General features: G+C 45.6%; 2 protein-coding genes across 3 annotated transcripts in view; one reads left to right on the top strand and one right to left on the bottom strand.

Annotated features, from left to right (window-relative positions):
• Positions 1-440: 440 nt before the first annotated feature.
• Positions 441-10,430, bottom strand: LOC115308165 (zinc finger protein 330 homolog). Its single transcript, XM_029970869.3, has 11 exons — positions 10,265-10,430; positions 9,967-10,089; positions 9,866-9,885; positions 9,211-9,281; positions 9,041-9,120; positions 4,318-4,444; positions 3,421-3,525; positions 2,353-2,399; positions 1,530-1,647; positions 995-1,093; positions 441-664 (listed from the first exon to the last, which is right to left on the bottom strand). Exons 2-11 carry the CDS (start codon positions 10,084-10,086, stop codon positions 504-506), a joined length of 948 nt encoding a protein of 315 aa, XP_029826729.1. The 5' UTR covers positions 10,087-10,089; positions 10,265-10,430; the 3' UTR covers positions 441-503.
• A 195-nt stretch (positions 10,431-10,625) lies between these two features.
• Positions 10,626-20,360, top strand: part of LOC115313467 (rho GTPase-activating protein 26) — a 45,249-nt gene continuing 35,514 nt past the window's right edge. The window contains exons 1-5 of one of the 2 annotated variants that reach the window (XM_040501062.1): positions 10,626-10,924; positions 12,658-12,753; positions 12,857-12,918; positions 13,616-13,687; positions 18,605-18,706. In XM_040501062.1, the coding sequence (XP_040356996.1) occupies positions 10,771-10,924; positions 12,658-12,753; positions 12,857-12,918; positions 13,616-13,687; positions 18,605-18,706 (486 nt within the window). In that variant the 5' untranslated portion in view covers positions 10,626-10,770. The remainder of the gene's footprint in view (positions 10,925-12,657; positions 12,754-12,856; positions 12,919-13,615; positions 13,688-18,604; positions 18,707-20,360) is intronic. The other variant, XM_040210786.3, reaches the window with a different exon arrangement.

Raw genomic sequence — 20,360 nt, 5'->3', positions numbered from 1 at the left:
AAACTGGCCCATTTGTGGCCCAAATGATCCAAGACGAAACACACATGTTCAGGTGGGATCCACATAAGCAAAATGGGCCCATGTGGGACTTATAAAAGTTGAAGGGGATGCCAACATGAGACCCCCATGGGGCTCACATTGTCCGACTCCTGGGAAAGCATAATAAACTCTCGACTCACAAACAAATTTCTGATCAAGTTCAGCAGCACCAACCTGATTGACATCTCCGGCTTCTTTTAGAATGCATGCACGAAGAAGCATGCAAAATGTATAAGAACTGATGCTGAAGATGTTGTCTACAAAAGCCTCTATTTCACACCGGCAGAATGATAACCCCGTGTACCACCAGCTCGAAAAAAGTTGGGTAGCGTGAGTAGTGCTTTGCAAGCTTCCGGCAAATCTAACCTTTGCCACAAAAGCGCAATTAACACCACAAGATGTTTGCAAGATGAAAATTCAAGTATCTATATTTGCGTTTGCAACAAACTAGAAGTCTCCATCTCTCACTCCTTGCCTTCCTTTCCCTCCTCCTTGTCTTCTTTGCCCCCCTCCTTCTCATCGCTGCTCTCATCTTCATCAGACTCCTCATCTTCGTCGTCGTCATCATCGTCATCATCCTCATCGTCGTCGTCGTCCTCGTCGTCAAGATCGCCCCCTCCCCCACCTGCAAATACAATCCAAGGAACAGCTCCATTGTAATTTGCCTCAATATAAATGGACGATTCATAATTTCAGGTTCGGATGCTACAAGTTCATAAACTAATCGGGAAAGCTTAACCTAAGGACGGGCACCGAAAATTCTCTGCCCACTGTGACTTTCGACCATATGCTGGTCATCTGCACGTGGAAGCAAAACAAGCACTGGACATTAAAAACCATAGAATGAGTCTCCCACCCCTGGCACGTGTAGCGTCGTGTTCCACTGCACCAGACAGAGACGCAACCAAGGCACTGCACTTGAAACCTAAGGTTGGCTACTGAAGAAGAATTTCACCTGAGCCGTAGTAACCAGCGCCGCCATAGTCGTAGCCGTCGTCTTCGTCATCGTCCCTGCCAGACGACATGGCCTGCCTGCCGTAACTGTGATGCCGGGCTGGAGACGGGGAAAAGCGAAATCACCGACCAACATTTTTGAAGGGTCGCAGGAAGTCTACCATGTGCATAATGAACAACCCAGCCCTAGCAACTAGCAAACTGGATGAATCTGTAGTTAAACTCTAAGTGTCATACTCTTCTGCCGAGACATAACTGGGTGTTGCACACGAGTCGAAAAACCAAAGACTAAATAAATCCTAATTTTTTTTTAAAAAACTGACTTTATGTATTATGAAAGCAAAATTTCTTTCGGAACCGACGAGGGCCTTGAACTTGGTTTTCGGATTTTGGTCGCCCGACACAGATGGTGTAAGTGCAACTTCGAGAGAAGTTGGTTGCTTCCACAAAACTATTATTGCTATTCATTCCATAGTGTGCGTCTCCTACAGGACAGATGCACAGACGCTATAGGTCCTGCCAAAACAGGCACTCACTCGACATGCTAAGGTCCTTGGTCTGTTGAGTCTCGAAGCCACACTTGGGGCAGGGCACCGGTTGATTGCGCTCATACTTGAAGCCTTTTCTCTTTACGTGGTCGTCGCAGTAGCAAGTCTGCGGGATGCACCAAAAACACGACAAACGCGAGACAAACATTTGACGAACGCAAAAACACTACGACACAAACCGAGTCACTCGCAAGACCTCCACCAGCGCTTACCAAGCGGGCAACTTGTATTTCGAAACAGAATATTCCCAGACTTTTAATGCCGGCTCTATAGTGCACGATAAGTAAATCTGGATGCTTACTGACCGCACATATCTTCGTAAACTGCACTGTTTTAACTGTTACGATTAAGCCCCCCAGAGCACCTAGTCATCACTTAAGTCTATGTTATAGGCACATTGGAGTTCTGCCTTTTCTCAAGCCTTCTATGGGCACGGCCAGTGGTGTTAAATACGTACAGCGAACATGGACTGTCTTAATGGTGACTTGGACAATCGTCAAGAGTGCTCAATGCTTCCAGCAAGAAATTCAACGAGCCAAATCAAGGGGATAGCGAGAGGCAATGTTACATCCCCATTACACAAGTTCCAGTCAGGCGTGGCAACAAAATTTACAAAATTTATGAGCGAAATGGCCTGCCATCAACGAGCACGAGCATGCCGCGAAACTTAAGAAGAAATTTAAAAAATGCACACTGCTGGAATATTCCAGGTCATAAGCATTTAAACGTTGGTAAGAAAGCCTCATTGCAGCGCGCGCCCTACGCCTCCAATTCGGCTTTTCACAAAGACAAAAAAGCAAGCCACACTTACCTTACAGCGTAGACAAGAGTGGTGGCCAAGCCTGTTACAGGACATACCTGCATAGGGTGTTTATCATTACTGCCTCTTCTCAGATGGCTCAATGTCAACAGACGCCGGCATTTCCACTGCCGAAGGAACTGCCTTCGACATCACAAGCTTCTTCAACAGCTAGATCGTGACCGATTGATTAGTCAGGACAGTTGTCAAACTGTCACGAGCTTCTTCAACAGCTAGATCGGGGGAGTTCTCAAACTGTCTTGAGTAATCAATCAACACAGCCCATAGTCTAAGTTTATCTCAACGTAAAATGCTTTTGAACAACAGGTGCTGAAAAGGCCATCGACACCCTCGAAAACTTAATAATTTTTCACGTCAGGTACTAAAAACAAGTTTGTACTGCACGGTTCTGTATTCGCTCAGAAAAAACAGGGCAAACGAAGTGGAAGGAGACGTCAAAAACTGCTGGTTACTTCGGTTGTTCCATTCTTTGCAATTGTGAGTTCCAAGATTTTTCAAATAAACAACTTTTCGGCATTCCGACGGTCGTAAAAATGAAGACTCCATTATTCGTATTAATCAAGGTGTGCCTCGCACGGTTCGTTATACTTTCAAAACATTCCGAGCACTGTGCCCTCACCGCATGTGTCACTAAAAAAAAAAAGAAGAGGAAGAAAATTTTTCGTCATTTGCTGGGCTCTTGTTGGTCGTGCCTTCGTCAGAATCTAGAAACTTTATAAATGCCCCAACAGAAGCACTTTAAACCCGAATGCTCGACTGAGACACACAGTGGTATGCCACTACTCGACCTTCCTAGACAGTTTATGCGACGGTAAGGTCGTTTATAAAGTCATCGACCGTTTTGTCGCAACATCGACAAAAGCAGGACGGGGAAGTCTCGGCATAAAGCGAGACGCGCAGGTTTGGTGCACGAAAAGGTTCACTAATTTTAGAAAAATAAGGCAAGAAACATTTTTTGCAAGTGAAGAGGCGAAGACGAGTTGGACGAGAATGGCAACACCCGTCTGCCTTTGGAAACAGCGGCGTCAAGTCTGCACCAGGTCGCAACGAGACGCTCACACTTCAACGTCTCAGCCTCCAGGATCTGACAGCTGGCCTGGTGCTCAAATTGGTCGTCCTCGCACAGGAAGTTGTTGCAGAAGGAGCACTTGAAGATGCGGCCACCTAACACGGTGAAGAGGAACAAAGGATGGCGGTCGCCAAGTCAGGACCGCCCACCGGCACCGCAGTGCTTAGAACGCGTCTCCAACTGGTGTGCGTACTGGGTCCTCAAACCTGGTCCCCCCCCTTCCCGCCCATGGTTCTTTCCACCAGCACAACTGATGGCACTTTCTCTATGACGTATCGCCCACCTCGACATTTCGCTGATGCTGAACAAGACACCGTACAAGCAAATGCACGACACCCAAGCTCGTTGCGTCTGCTATACCCCCATGGTATGAGGCATAAATACAAATCTCTGCAAAACACAATCATCGCTACGTCGGCGGAAAAGGACTAAGAGTTGCACGCACAAACCGCCATTCCCGCCCCCAACCCCCCAAAAAATTGTTGGATGGCTGTATCTCAAAATTTTTTTTGGGAAAACCCAGTTTCCACCTGATGGCACAATAGAAGCAACGTGTTCTCAGCCGCCATGATTCTGGCAGTGGCACGGCGGCGGAGGCGGAAGTGGGACATGCCCGCTCCGCCTCCCCTGCCATTCACACTCCAGCTGGACGGTCCGCAAAAGTTTCAGCAACCAGCGAATGCGGCGACGACGGCGAACCTTTGCCGGAGCCTTGATGACCGATGGCGTGACGAGCTGGCATTTGCGGCATAATAAATTCCATTTCGGGACCACTTTCAGCATGTAGGCGGCATGAGACACTAATTGGGCCGGTCAAATACTCGTTTTAGGCGCCGCGGCGAAACGGGCGAAATTTCGCCTCCTTTTTGACCGCGGCACGACATTACCGTGTTCCCAGACGTAGCGCTCGCACTCGATGCACGTGGCGTCTTGTAGTGGACACGTGCAGGCGTGGGACGTCAGGCACTGCCTTCCGTGGCACACCCAGGCCTCGCAGTAGTCGCAGATGGCACCCTGCGGGAGGTCAATCGGTCAATCAATCAATCGATTGCTGCCTAGAAACACTTCTCGAACCGACACCTGGGACCACAATAAGGCAGTCGGACGATCACACTCATAAAACCGGCAAGCGCAGGAACACGAGGAGGGGTTCACAGAGAGTGCGACGAAATTTTCATTCTGGTTTCTTTCTAACATTTTCCCAACGTTGTGCGGACCACGAAACAACGTCAAGTCAAAACTTTACGAAAATAATGCCGCGTCGCACCACGTAAAACTCGCAAGCAGTCCAACGAGTCGTCCAATCAGCCGTCAACTTCATTTAGGTTGCTTTTTATACGCAACGGCACTTCGCCGTAAATGTGACATAATGAGGACAATGTTACACGAGTCAGCATTTCGCGAAATAAGCTACTCAATTTTGTTTTCTTGCAAATACCACAAAACCGGTAGTCTACACTAAGGCCGGAAGCATTTACTGAATATTTCCACACAGGGCTGCCATGTTTCAACTTCTGTGAGGAGGGAATGTCATGAAGTTTGACAAGTCGTTCCAAGTAGCATTCAGAAGAAGTCCAAAGATAAGTTTCAACTATGACTATGACACTAGCCAGTTGGCTAGTGTCATAGTCATAGTTTATGAAAATAATACATAGGATTTTGCTCTGTGCCGGTGACTCCCCAGACGAGAACCAAAAGGGACAAAAAAAGATATCAGTGTATCATTTCCCAATAGATTTTGTGCAGGAACATTTCCCTGGGATGATGGGTCTGTCACCGTTTGCTACTTCCCTCGATCGACAATGAGTCATGACTCGCCACGGCAGTGCCAAAACTAAATTTTTATCGGTTCAGTTCAGGTTCGGGTTTACGGCTTTTGGTTCAGTTCCAGTTCAGTTCCAGAAAACGAAAATAACAGTCCATATTGGTTCGAACCGGTTTGAGCTGCTAAAGTGAAAATATATTTTCCACTTTGTTTAGGCAATAGGCACTATATCTGCCATGAAACGAGTAGCTATAAAGGTTTTTTTACCCTTATTGCAACCAACTTCTATTTTCAGGTACCAAAAATGAGAATTTGCATTATTTAATTTTTACACCACAGTAAAAACTTCTAGACTAACATACAAAACATTGTCTTTATATGACTCAACAACCATTTGCTTACCTCAGTCACAGATATTTTACTTGAGTTGAAAAGTTGTCACGAAGTAAGCTAGGTCGCCTAAAATACCCTTAATTGGTACGACTTTGTGTCACCGGTTTAAAAGTTGAATCATAGTTCTGCTCTTGAACTAAGGTATTATTAACTGGGCCCAAAATTAATTACAGCGCATAAAATGTCGGATCATGAAGTCACATTTTGTGCTTCCAACGCTTCTATTTTTGGAGACAACTTTCTGAGGCAGTTCAGCAACAACGAAAGCATGTTTGGGTGCCTCAGTGAGGAGTATACGTGTAAAATGGGTCGTACAACAATTTTCATGCTTGCAGTAAATATTGTTAAAGGGGCCCTGCAATGACTTTTTGACTGGTTTTTAATTTGCACTGAACCTGAGCGTACTGAACGTAGTAACTTAATCCAACTTTTCTTTTCTCAAATTTCACTTCATTTTAACCCCTTGCCTACTCATTTTTTTTCTTTAAAGATCGTACAGAAAGCTTTATTTAAATCAAGCAATTTGCGTCAAAATAAAGAAAAACGTTTCCTTGGCTTTCAGGCGTAGTCTCGTGCTCTATACCAGGATTTTCGGTCGTCTCCTCTTCTTCAGTAGTTCTTCACAGTATGATAGAAATCGACAGATTAGCAGAAACCTCACATAGGACATCGTTTTGCCGAAAATTGGGGTCTCCACTATGGACCTCTTGGACCAGTTCATTTTGACTGTGTGTGTTTTCACTTGCGTCATAATGATGCGCAAGGCAAAGTATGCCTTTATCTCATCCGGAGTGGTGTCAAACCATTGCTCCTCATAGCATTTCTTGGGACGATCCTCGTCGCCCATCTCTTGTTCGGGGTAGCGATTTGTCTCAGTAGAGACGGACGCCCAAAAATCATGACTTGCAAACACGGAAAAGGTCGACAAGGCGCTTGTCTTCTCACCAAGACTGCATTGAACCCTTGCTGACACGTCTGGGGTTTCTACAAAGGTGAACTGACCAGGCTGGTTGTCCCTCTTCTCCCAGTTCCACTGACGTGCAGACGCCGAAGTCGATGAAATGCTTCCAGGATTCGCATCGTTTTCAACACTTTTCTCACTGTCCGTTGAACTCTCATCGGATTCCGAGTAATCGGAAAGGCAGCAGGATTCGTCGTCAGAAATACTGGCGCATTCATCACTTTCAAAACGAAGTCTTTGTATATATTCGTCCGCCAAAGTAGACCTCCGCGCCGAAGACATGTTTTTGGCGCGCTTGCTTACAATAACCCGCTTATTTTTTGTCAATGAAGCGCCCTCTCTCTGTCAAAAGGCAAAGCAAACAAGAAAAGAACCCAAGGTAAACAGGAGCAACAGGGGTAGTGCTGCCATCTGCCGCAGAGCTCACAAAACAAGCTCTGAAACCGAAACACGAGTCACACTCGTGGTCGGGTTTTATGGTCCGTAAATGGCGGCACGAGTGACACTCGTTATTAGTAGGCAAGGGGTTAAAAGTTATAGGCAAATTAGAATTACAAAAACAAGCAAAAAATAACCTCCTTCATGACGTCGTAGGTCCTGGCTTGAGTGGCCTTGAACTAGAGGAGGAGTAGTAAGCTCATCGAGCGCACACGGCTGCCGCACTCCGTGTCGACGGCTCGAGAGGGCGCCACAAAAGCATGTGTTCGATACGCTGTATGAAGCGGGCGGCCAGGGCAGCTCGCATTGCATTTGCTGAGCGACTAATCACTAATTCGGCATATCACTTCATTGGCCACAAACGACAGCAAACACGGGGTTAAAGACCAGTTCAGAACGGGAGCCACTTCGCGCTGACACACCGCCAAATGGCCAAAATCGCCAGCGGGGCCCGCGCCGAAGGCCTTCGGAACGCTCGGAACCGGTCGGATTCTTGAGCCGCTATACGACCACAGCGCCACCGCGTACATCCGGGACCTTTCTACGCTCCTCGTTTGTCGTAGCCTCATCCCACTAGCCTTCTCTAGTATGCGCCGTTTTTTTTTTCGCCGCTTGGTGGCGGGTATGTCGACGGGTCATTTCTCGTTTCCGTACTTTCTAAACTGCATTTGTTTCTTTTCTGACCTAAAATAGTGAACAAAAACTACTTTCATACATAATTGAAACGGTTCGCGACACTTTTATTTTGTATCTCGACTAAAAAAAAAGCTCTTAGCGGCTTTGACCAGTGGCAAGCCCAGGACCAAAGACGTCACATTTTGCGTGCTTTCGGTACCGCGGGTCGCCCTCGTCGGTGGAGGAGGTTTCCACGTCGTCCGGTTAAAATATGACGCACTGATATTTAGTTACTCTCTCCGTGCCCGCTGGCTTGCTTGAACCCCAAGGGACGTGGAAACCACAAAGAAGGTAGATGCTTAAATATGATTGCAGGGCCCCTTTAAGAACTAATCCCTGACATAGATAACCTGCGAGACACCCATTAGTTTTCCTCTCCGTGCAATGGCAGATGCAGAAAAATAAAGGAAAGAAAAAACTTTTCTTTCCTGAACTTGCAATTAGATCAAGCGGCCACACGATAAGATTCAATAAGATCACAATCATGGGGAGGGGAGCAGATGGAACAGCCAGGGAAATTTTAGAAGCGTATGGAATAAAGAAGGAGGGGGAACAGAACTGCGTGAGTCAAACTTCTGTGTATTTACATAAGAAGGAGATTACTTTCATGGACACGTGTTGATGCGAATGTGTTTTTTTGTGGGTGTTTTCTTCGTTGGGTCCTTTTCAATAAATATTCAGTTGTCAGTCCAGCGCTCGTCCTGTGTACTCCTTTTCCTCCCGTCCTTGTCGTTTGCGCGCTGTTTCCATTATTTCTAAGAGTTCGACTATTCTCATTTTTTATTGAACACAAGCCACTACCCCAATTTTTGGAGAGGCCGACTGTCACAAACCCAAGCATTAGACTTGAGCACACGACAATCAAGTATGTCACGACGTCACCTGACCCATGATGCAAAGTGGTGACGTTACAGACTCAGCAACGCCAATAAATCGAGCGACGCTGTCACTTCAAATCGGCTCAACACAGCAAGTCATGTGATCACGTCCCGTTACAGGGCCACGTTACATGACATTACTTGACAGCGTGTCTCAACACAGTGACATCACGTGACCACACACGGTTAATCATAGTACCGATACAAAAAGCGCTACAAAAACCTACAATTTCTCATACATTGCAAGTCTGTATATGACGATTTCACCAATACATACAAACTGCCAATATTTTATTATTGAATATTTAGTTTGTGATATTAACAAAAAAGGATAAAACAAACATTTACTGTGAACCATTTTGAACTGGTTACCTTTATATCTTTCTCCGGTTCAGTTCTAAAATGACGGCGAAGATTTTGGTTCGGTTTGGTTTGCGTAAAAATAACAGTTCGGTTCCGGTTTTCGGTTTGGTTCGGTTCTGGTTAGACGCTCTGCTTACCACCATGCTGAGTCCCGTGGTGAACTGCCCAGGGTGCTTGACAACGCAGTCACCGGACTTCATCATGCACTTCATTTTACCTGAAAGGGACAAGCGCTGTGGTAAGAGACGCCATGCCGCAACACAGCCGCAAAATATAACTCCGTGATCGGGCAGTTTCCAGCACTAACCACACTTGGCGCAGACCGGCAGACGCTGTAGGGCCGAGCAGAAATAGCAGAATGCCCTGTTCTTCTGTTTTCTGAGAAAGAAAAAAAGGAGAATATTGCCATGGCATTTTACACACACACTTATGACGTGTTTATGTATTACTCGTGGTCATCTTAAGACGGGATGCATCCATTACATAACAGTAACCCTGGAAATTTGGTATCCAGAAAAACGAAACCAATTGCGCAAAAGAATAAACTGATCTGACAGGGCCAACCTGAAAAACAGTTCTGTTCCACCAAGCCTTCATGGCTTCTTTGGATGCTTCACTGCATGCTTTGTGTGACTAACAAATATCCTGAACGGAGCACGAGGGCTTATGTATTTATAGGCACAATCTTGCTTTTAACGCTTGTTTTAAGGAATCTTTCAATGAATGTGTCCATTCTATTTGGACGTATCAGTTGGAGGTCCTGTGTTCCATGCACGGCTTCGCCTTGCACCCCCGGCATAGCTTCGCTTTTAAAATTTAGACTAGATTACCTAAAATACCACATTCCCTGGTGTTTTCCAGCATCTTACCATGGAGCTTTGTGGAAGGAGCTCTTACTTCTATTCTAAACGTGCAACAGACCATACTTCCGAAAAAATTATAAAACTGAAGGTGCTACGTACCGTGCACACTTGTCGCACTCCTGCAAAGTAAAAGACGTGCGTTAATCTCCCGTATCACGCCTCCAGTTAAAATGCACGAATCCATTATGATGTCATCTTACCATGACAGCATTGCAAGGATGTTCGCCCAGATTGACACGTCCAGCGCTGTCCCGTATCGCTTTCTGGCGCAGTTTCTGCTTTTCGGCCTTCTTTCTCTGACCTGTTTTCTTCTTCGGCATGATCTGTGACAGCATTAAACATTAGAGTCGTGTGAGATCGATATTGCACGGCTCAGTAACCATCACCAGATGCGATGGATTCGCAGTACTGGCGGTATCCCATGTGCAGACCGAACGAGTCATTCATTCAACAACTCGACATTAGTTCTCCAGTTAGAAACGCGAGACCTGAACTTACGCTTGCTTCTTTCGCGTGTCTCGTTCGGCCGTGGGCTTAAAATGACTTTCGGGAAACGCTACTTGATTTAATTATTTCACGATTTCATAAACGGCCACCGCTTACGCACTGAGAGATGAGAATTTCGGGAAGTTCAGAAAGTCGCCATCGTTGATGACGATGTCACGATGTCGGCACAGACCAAAACGCACCAAATGTGCAGTTTGGATAATAAAATATAGCACTCAAAATTATTACAACAAAATCAATAACCTCGTTACAAAAAAAAATATTTTTTTATATAAATTTACTTAATGCTTGTTATATTATTAACTCGATAAAAACGAAACGGGTGGGGCCGCCTTCGGAAAACTCGGTAAACATGCTGGCCACCGTGACTATTTCGCAGGATTTTTGTACGATTTGTGGCCGATTTTGCCGAGTCCGATGATGCATCCCGCGACGAGTACGGTATGTTGTTGACGCCCGTGCTGTGCCCCCCGTCGACGTAACCCCGACCGCACGCCATGGGACTCCTGCCGCTGGAGTTCACGGACTGCCTCACGGACAGTCCGTACTTCCGCGAGAATCTGCACGCTCACGAGAACGAACTGGATCGCACCAGCCAGGCCATCAAGGGAATCATCAAGGAGGTCAAGGAGTTGCTCACCGCCGCGAAAAGTAAGTCGACCTCGATTTAAAAAAAGAAAAAAAAGCGTCAACAACACGCGAACCCTAAACCGATCGACTCGTTCCGTGAACTCACCTTGATCAAACCTCCGGTCCTCCCTCAACGCGGGATAACTGGCTCGCGCTGGCATTCCTCGGATGCCAACTTTTTTTGCTCCGACGCACCCGGATTGACATCGAACTTTGGTATCACTTGTTGCTGTTGAAAGTTTCGCGTCGGCGTTACGGTTCGATTGTTTGCTATCAAATACGGCGTTTTTGTTTTTCGGGGAAACGGGGAAGCGATTCGATCCGCTGAATGACTCGCGAAGCGTAAAACGCGAGCGCGTTCCGGAAAATCGTGTCTCTTTTTTCGCGGCAGCATTCGTGGCATGAATTATGGAGCCCGTGTTTTCTCTGCACCGGGCTGAAGCGCGCACGGCGTGATAAACGGACACGAGCAAATGACAATGATTCTGAACGTAAGCGGACTGTTACGGCCTTTTGGGGGGTGTATTTACGATGGCGCGATCGTAGAAGTGATAAGGAAAAATAGTCATATAAAAGCAGGTTGCGTGTTGCAGATGTCTCCACGGGTTGGACGGTAGTTTTTTTCCCGCCCACAATCGTCGCTTTGAGACGACATATGTAACTCGCGCTGGTCGCCGATGAAAATTCGGTAAAAACAGCGCGTGGTTTCCCGTCGTTAACTTACAACAAACTGCCCGCCCGAATGAAAGAAGAAAAATAAAATTCGCTGTAGCGATTCTGTAAGGTGCCACACTAGGTGTCTCCTCCCAGGAAAGCTTCGGGTTGATTACAAACTGCGTTTCACTCTCGGAATTTTAAAATATCTAAACACCCCACTGATCGTCCCTTCCTGATTTATGTGATAGACCGAAAAAAGGAAGGAGCCCTTGTCATTCTCTTCCTTTTCCCGTGCTTTCTCATTTTTCACGCACATACAGTCATGTCGTGGAGACTGAGCCAGAATCAGGGTCAAAAACTCGGAAGAAAATGAAGATGGGTGTCGCTTGGTAAGCACAAGGAAGGGTCTGTCACCTTCAAGGTGTTATTGTCACCACAGGTTTATGCACTGTTCCCTCCAAGTGGTACAGGCGTTCTTATTGTGATCACTCGACATCTAAAGAGGAGTTGATCCCCTATTGATGAAGACCCCTTCAACAAACCATGTGCTTGTCCTCGAAGCTCTAAAAGAACTTGAGAAACATGTGCTTCTGCGACCGTATAGTGTTGCTTGGAAGTGAATTTTATACAAATTCTGCACTTGTCAGCTTGATGGTGTCTTTTCTGCATGCCACAGTGCAGTAGTTTCGTCTAAACTATCAGAGTGTATAGATTTGAAGGGGTCTACATCACACCGGGAAGGTTAGGAACGCAAATTCATATTATTATGTTCCTCGCATCATGGCAGCTGTTACATGGAAGGGTAACTTTTCTAGGCTCCCATTCCGTCCCTGTGGCGTTCACTGTACCAGAAACTCGGCAAAAGAAAAGCAGTCTGGTTCTGTTCTCAGCATCTGCAGTAGTCGAATAGCATGGCCAGTAATGTGCACCGTCGCCCTGCAAAAGGTGTGCATGTGACAATCACCACAGTGCTGGTGATTGTCTCTGCTCATTGCTTGCTTCGAAGCACCGCTTTGACGGCGTAAAATTACCGCAGTCAAGGCGACGCCTTTGCCGTGGCTAACCTGGGGCATCCTAATAATTTCCTTTCACCTTAGGCCTCTCGAGAGCGCAGCGGAGTTTGGCCAACACCTTTATGAACTTCAGACTAGAGTGTATCGGAAACAGCCAAACCGACGACGAGATCGTCATAGGTGAGTTGGAGACTCGTGTTGCGCGTCCATTCGGGTCAATTTCCGGCATTGACGACATTTGAAAGGGATGCATACACAACTGGTGATTGATCTTGTGTTACAGCCGGTTCCTTGAAAGAGTTTGGGCGACTTCTGACGACTATTGAGGACGAACGAGACCGAATGGTGCGTTTTGCCTTTAGATATGCAGCCTCGAGTCTCTTTGGCGATGTCACCGAGATTAACGTGTTAGGAGATAACGGCACTGTCGTCCTCGACGTACCTTTACCTTTATATTTGGGTTTTAATCTGTTTCCGAGGTGTTACACTCGAGCACTGATACGGGTGGATGTGATTTGAGCAAAGAACTATTTTAGCGGAGTTTCACTGATTACCTAGCTCAAGACTATTTTGGTGGGAGTCAGGTCTTTATTCACGCTTCATTGAGCACACTCAGTAGATGGCTTGCTATTGCAAATATCAGTTGCAGAGGAAAGCTGGCTGCGCTCGCAGATAAGGTTTTGCTTTTGGTTTGCGGTTATGCCCTTTTTAATTGCAGTAAGGTTTCCAGTGTAATTCATTGCTTTTGGTGCTCGCATTATTATATTCTGTTGAAAATAAAAAAAAATAAAAAATCAAACACTATAAAAAAGAAAATTGAAGGGCAATTGAGAAATAAAAGAGTGAAACAATTCACCTGCAGATAGCCTAGCTTCTGCTATATCTTTTTACATTCTCAAAACCTTGGGTGGGGTACAGTTTCTTCTGACAGGCTACCGTAAATTAAGATAAGGACTAGCTCTGAAAGTGCTGCAGCTTTGTTTTCATTTTTAGTTGTATGAAGATGTATGTGTCATTTCACATGTGTGTCCTTCCTGTCCAGCTCGAAAATGCGCATGAACTGTTCATTGCGCCCATTGAGAAATTCAGGAAAGATCACATTGGGGAGGCAAAGGTGAGAGTCCAAGTGATGACTGCTTGACCTTTCTGATTTTGGCCAGAGCTGGGCAGCATCAGTGATGTGATCGCTGCGCCAATTGCGTCTAACTGCGCCAAGGAGCTAACCCTTCTACATCCTGCTACATTTTGCCAAAGTATGGGTAATTTGCGCCAAACCTGCTTTAAAAAAACAATTTTGGTCGCCTTTCAAAACCGAAACTAAACTGAGTACCATAATTGAGCATGTGTGTGTTACGTGGCGCAAGCGGCCGCCCGACACAAAGTACCCTGCGTGAATTGTCCGTCCGGTCTTGCATGGTTTTCCCACCGTCTTGCGTTCTCGTCGTGTCGTGGGTCTCGTCTCGTGTCTTTTGAAAATACTTTCAACAATAGACACGGGTCTGTGCGGACGTGCCAACGCTAGCATGCCGGGTACCACCCATGCCGTCATGCTGTGAAACAAAACCACCTTTTTGCGAGGCCGGAGTTACTTCTGTGAGCTGAAGCACTCGCTCATGAAAGCAACGACTGTGGGAAAACTATCTTTGGCCCCTGCCTTCCAGTCACTGTGATCGCATGACGTCGCGTCTTGCCGTCCCCACATCGCTGAAGTTATGGCGCTTTCTAAAATGAAACTAAGTATTGCCGCATATTTATCAACATTTCTTTTCTTGTTTTATTCATAAGTTACTAAAAAAATCCCTCTTTAACTTGAAGTCCGTGTGTCGAAGTATTAATTACCTAGGTTTCTCTCGGTGGGCTTTCTTTCGAGTGGTACCCTGTCCCCGGCACGTGAAAATTCTGCTGCGAACGAACGTTAGTGAAGAGAAGTGAGCTAAAGCAAAGAAGGCAATGTCTGCACGCTGAACCTGCACAGCTCGCTTGTTTGTCTCAAGTTCAGTCGTTGCACAAAGCGCTCCAAGAATATTTTAACCCTGGCTCGGGATGTCTTGCATCGATGCGCTGAGGTTCTTTTTGTTTGTGTATGTTTAGCTTGTACATACCTTGTTTGCCAGCCTGGCAAGCATGTGCTGCTGGTGTGTTTTTTGTTATATGCTCGACAGTTACATTTTGCATACAATTTTGGGAATCAGTTGGCGACTGAGCGGAGTGCCATGGTTTCGGTTTCGATCGAACAGCCGTTGTCTCCGCTTGCGTGACGAAGCGCATGCAACTGCCAGCCTACCGAAGTTGCCCTCACGTGCATGCGAACATGATTGCACGACAGAGGCACCAGCCGGGGCGCTTGCAATCCAATGTTTCATGTTTGCTTACTTTTGACGAAAATCTGGCATGTCAGAAACCAGTAAAACGGTGGCAAGCGGTTTTTCGGAATTGCTCCGCAATGCCTACAGCACTGAACACTTGTGGGATGTCTCAGCAGTAAAAACACAAGCAGCGAGTTCCGTCGTCACATCAGAACACAACACAACACAATGTGCCCTTTGTTTGTACAGCACTTAAAACAAATATTTTTATTTTTTTTTTAAATATCTGCTCCAAAAGCCACTTTCGCTGCTCTGAAACACTGTCTTGGTTGCTACAAAAGCCACTTTTGCTGATCCAAAACACTGTTTTGGTTGCTCCAAAGGCCACATTTGCTGCTCCAAAACGTTGTTTTGGCTGCTCCGAAAGGTGCTCCAAAATGGCTTAGGCCAATCACATCACTGCAGCATTGTAAATGAACATACCCTGTTTTAACATACTCCTACATTAAGCAACACGTGGCTGATTGAGTCTATGCAGCGGTAGTTGAAGTGTACAAAGAGAAAAATGTTTGGGCACTGTCTTCTGTGTCCAACCTTTGCAGTGTTGGCTTCGTGCCATTAGCTTTTCTGTGCAGCTGGCTTTGTGAAAAACTTCTGTACGTTCATTCTCAAAGGTTATGTGCACTGCTGTCGACGGTGGGAACCGACGATTAAACTGCATGTCAGTTTAATGTGGCCGTGAAGACACACGGCCACATATTCGGCCGTGTGTCTGCTGTGCCTCAATCCGCCAAGTAGTCTCGAAAACTATTGTGGCGTTCAGAGGCATGTAGCTACTGAATTACTTAGATATAAAAGTGTGCCTCTCTAATTCTTTGTCTCCGACGTGTGTGTCAAGCTTTAGCTTTGTTGGACAACATGCTTCCACGCAGCAAAGGCAAACAAACAGCAAACACACCTCACCAACATAACAAAGGTGGGTTTTCACCTGCAGGTGATGTGCAAGCCTAAGAGTGGCTGTTGAAGAGGCACATTTGGCGTGTGCACAAGTAGCATTCATTGTAATTTTTTCTTGGGAGGGACTATAGTATGTTGCAACATATGACGAGCGAGAGAAGCCCCGCCCACTAAGGTCTCTATGGTGGGTTGTTTCCTCATGGCCAGCGTTCGTTCTGCCAAAGTGCAAAGAGTAGAGCACTTTTGGAGGGACTTGTCCTGCTGCTCTTCATTTGCTACGATTTCTACTCCATATCAGCTGCTTCGTGTTTGCACTCAGAGATTGATTAAGGGGTTTTGGGTAAGGCATTTATGCTTGCCTAGATTTTTATGGAACATTCATTAAGAAAATGCATTTATGACTTAAGCCATTATTTTTTAGACGAAAATTCTCAGTCGAAAACCATTGGCTCAGGACCTCCCTCACTCTCTTTTCCTCGGCTTCATTAGATAATGACAGAAAGCTTCAGACGTTTTTAGAGCTAAGTTTGTGTTAATAAAATATTAGAAAGCATGAGACCTAATTTTTATGACCACAGCAAAACACCAAATATGCACCGATTTAAACAATCTTTTAACAGAAGTTGTGGGAAAACGAAAAAATCTCAAGTTACTCTTGGTCGTCACGGTGATCCCCAACAATGCTCTGGACTTGTTTTGACTTCGTATGGTTTTCTCTGCACACATGCGACACCAAAGAACTTGTTGGGATGGTGCCTTGACAACAAGGTGTAACTCTGCATGAAAAAAAAAATTAGTTTTCTTTCTTTGTCAGCATTGCGTCTAGCACATCCAGTTTCTCCTAACATAGGGTATTTCGGCAGTCACAGTTATTTTTGGCATATCAAAACAGATATGACTGGTTCGTCTGCCTTCAGTTCCTTTGGCTACATTGTTTTTGTTGACTACGGGTGTCCCGTTCGCGGCTCTTCGTAATTGTTTATCCCAGGCGGTACGCAATGTGTTTGAGCGACGTGCTAGCGAGAGGGATGTTTTGCCAAGCCCCAACACATACAGAATTGCGTCCAATTCGTGAAACCAGGCATAGGAATGTCTTTCCTGCACATTCTCCTCTTGTCCGCCCTTTTGTCCGCGCAAGAACGATTGTACATTCACCCGGTGGCACTGGGGACGTTATTGCTAACGGAGACGGATAACACTTTCTTCTTTGCTTGGAGCTGTCGTTCATGCAAGATAAAAGTGTTGCTGAGCGCGTGGTTTGTGGGTTGTTTCTCTGGCAAGGTTTTTGCCCTCGAACTTTGTTTATTTAGTTAGGTTCTCTGGAACAAACCTTTGCTGGGGCGTCATAAAAGTTCTACACATTAGGACTGAGTTGTGGGGCTCGGCTCAACTGAGCTAAAGTGTGCACCCACTATCTCGTTGATTGGAGCTAATCTCGACGTTGGTTGTGCTGGTATTTAGTGAGGTTTTATATCTGTCTGGAACGTCGGAAACAGGGCGTGAAGGACGTTAGTGAATCATCAGCATTGACTTAATCGAAAGTATAATTCAGAGGCCATTCAGAAACGCATGTCTTCAGTAATAGAGGGAAGTATCACGCTTCAGAATGATTTTTAGTTTATAAAATATGTGATTTTGTTTTCCGCTCAACTAAAGGTTTTGCCCATTCACAGGTCTAAGCAGCGGGGAGTCGTCTCGCATTACTGTCATCGATCGGGGAACTGTCATAAGACAATGGACTCAACGCCCTGCGTAACATTTCCACAAAAATTTTTTTATCATGTTTTTGTTTTGTTTTTACAAGCTTAGCAAGATTACATTGCTGAGGTGCGACTGGTTGAATACACAAATTCAGTTTCCCCGCTATATTTAATAATAAATCTGATGTCACGGGACCTACAGGCAAATTCAGTGCCCCCTGTAAATTTAGCGAAAAATTTATGTCACATGACCCCTTTACATATATATATATATATATATTGATGTCACATGACCTATACAAGTCTGTATATAGACTCCTAAACAAATTAAAATGATCACTTCTTAAATACTGCATTTCATGCATCATAGAACTTGGCGTCCGACAGTACATTGTATGCTCGATCACCGTTCGTTTTTGGAATACAGTTCTCGTCTGAAAAAACGCTCCGGTTGGGCCGCTACTCACATGTTTACTAATGTGACGTCTCACCTAGTAGGAAGGTGTCTGACATGTCTGCAGAAAAGGGCTTCATCTTGCCCGCAGTCAATCGGGTGTTGAAGACTTGTCTACAAACTATTAATATTAGAATCGTCAATGGAACTTCGTTTCACTGAAGCGTTTGGTGGGTTATGCTAAATAACATTGCAGAATTAAGTCAATTTGGAAATGTAATTGATGGTAGTCCGTTTGCCTGCATAAATAATGCTGCCCAGCCCTGTTGCAATCATTCCTGTATTTTGCATTGTCTTTTTTTTTTTTTTTGTTATTTATATATTTCATGTTATCGGGAAGATGCTGACCACTATGTCTGAGTTTGTAACTTTCAGCCGAATGCATTTTTTCTGTTTATTTATGTAGGTACTTAAGTGAACTGTGAAGTACCAGTGCCTTTTCAGGCCTTTTGCACTGGCCTCTCTTTCAGACCCTGTGCGAAACTAAACAAACTAAATGATACGAAAATGTTGCCCCGCCCTGTTGCATCCAAAAGACGGTTCACAGGTGTGCACGGTCGGCTAGTGTGCTTGTTGCAGGCATTTTTTTTTAATGGCATAACGCTGCTTTGCAGGAGAGAAAAAAGAAGTTTGACAAAGAGACTGCTAAGTACTGTCAGTCCCTGGAACGTTATTTGGGCCTGTCCACCAAGAAGGGTGACACGCAGCTGAAGGAAGTAGGTGGCTTCTTCTTGTCTCCTAACTCTTTTTGCCTGGGGCCTCTGTGTTTGTGCGAGGGGAGCAGGAGGTGGTGATTTTACTTTCAGGTTGTAATTAGGCGAGGACCGTACGTTACCCTACTTGGACATGGTAATGCGGAGAGCGAGTCGTCTGCTTCTTGCGCAGGGGTCGCGATGGCGTCAGAACAATGCCGAGTTCCGATTGGCTTTGATTGGAAGGATAGTGGGTAGATCTCAATGCTAGATGCCTCGTGGTCTACCCACAATTGTTTTACGATCAGCCAATAAGAGCTTGGCATTCTAACATCATTGCATCCCCTGTGCAAGAAGCAGACGAACTTGCACTCCGCATTGAATTCAGTACCAGACCAGAGAAGTAACAGAATTCAGAATTACTTCTAAGAAGCTGTGCAATTATGTGATGAGTAGCTTAACATCATAATCTAAACCTTAAGACACGGAGGAGATAAAATAATGGACAAGACGACACAGAAACTCAAATGCAGCCTGGGTTTGTTCGTTAGAGAATGGCAATATATAGCCGTTTACATGGACAGGAGAGAGAGGAGACAGAAGACGTGCGGTTGCAGAGTTTTGCCGGTACTGAACCAGACAGACTGACTTGCAACTTGGACACCGCACAAACAGCAGATATTATAATTATGATTGTATTCCTCCGTGCCTCAGGCATGAAGGAATAAAATGTCTCCAAACATTTTGGCTAAGGGGCCGGATCGGGACTTGTCACGGTCTTGAGGGCCAGAAAATAATGAAGACAATATAAATGAGAAAATACGAAATAAATATGCCTTAATGAGCATTTAAATACAGAAGAACTTAAACTAGAGCAAAAAGTTCAAAATAAATGGGGGGGGGGGGGGGGGGGGGAATACATATGCTCTATTATTTAAATGCGATGTGTAGCTAGTACCGACATTGCAAATAATTTTTAAAAAATCTGCATTCTTTCGCTTCTTGCAACTGTTTTAACATTACTTCGACAAAGAGCTCTAGAAATGTTCGTTGTTTTGTTGTGCGTTTAAGGAAAGTAAAATTTAACTTGCATTTCCCCCCCGTTTCTAAGTTGTTGCTTTCTGGTGATCTAGACCAATATGAAAATTGTAAAAAACGTGGTAGCGCTTGAGAAGAACAAAGCAGGAGAGACTGGATCAGAAAATAATTATTACTACAGCTAGCACCGTACAACCCTCAACAAGCAAAAAAAAAAAAAAAGAATTGCAAGGTTAATCAAGTTTACGACTACCATCTGCGACGTGTGAACGCTCGCGAGCGCGCGGCTGTCGCTCCGACCTTGGCGTGACGTCATAACCGCCTTCTCGCCCCGCTCCAATTCGTTTTTGCGCGGGAGTGTCGTTATGGTGTCGACAAAGCGCGTTTGAGTCACCGACACGACTTCCCACATTTTCTCGACGCCGATGGGTGGACGCGCCGGACGAGCGGCTATTGATCCAGCGCAGCGGGCGGTTTCACTTTTCGCACGTTCGAAATCCGAGGCCATCGGCGTCTGGGTCGAGAGTAGTGACGGCGCTGACCGCGCCGCGTAGCGTCGCTTCCGAAAAGCGCGGCAAGATGCCCGCTGCTGGCTTCTCCGCAATGCTCGCGTGTCGTGCGGGAAGGTGAGCTTCGGCGG

The sequence above is a fragment of the Ixodes scapularis genome, unplaced genomic scaffold, assembly GCF_016920785.2.
Source record: "Ixodes scapularis isolate PalLabHiFi unplaced genomic scaffold, ASM1692078v2 PGA_scaffold13__105_contigs__length_92229423, whole genome shotgun sequence".
Lineage (NCBI taxonomy): Eukaryota > Metazoa > Arthropoda > Arachnida > Ixodida > Ixodidae > Ixodes > Ixodes scapularis.
The sequence above is the reverse complement of the archived record's forward strand: the minus strand, read 5'-3'. Positions and strand labels throughout refer to the sequence as shown.

What these genes read in the sequence shown, in the direction of transcription:
- LOC115308165 (XM_029970869.3), bottom strand. Translation starts at nt 10,086, where the DNA reads ATGCCGAAGAAGAAAACAGGTCAGAGAAAGAAGGCCGAAAAGCAGAAA. An exon ending in ATCCTTGCAATGCTGTCATG is followed by an intron (nt 9,886 to 9,966) that starts GTAAGATGACAT and finishes TTTACTTTGCAG; the next exon opens with GAGTGCGACAAGTGTGCACG. An exon ending in GAGTGCGACAAGTGTGCACG is followed by an intron (nt 9,282 to 9,865) that starts GTACGTAGCACC and finishes TTTCTTTCTCAG; the next exon opens with AAAACAGAAGAACAGGGCAT.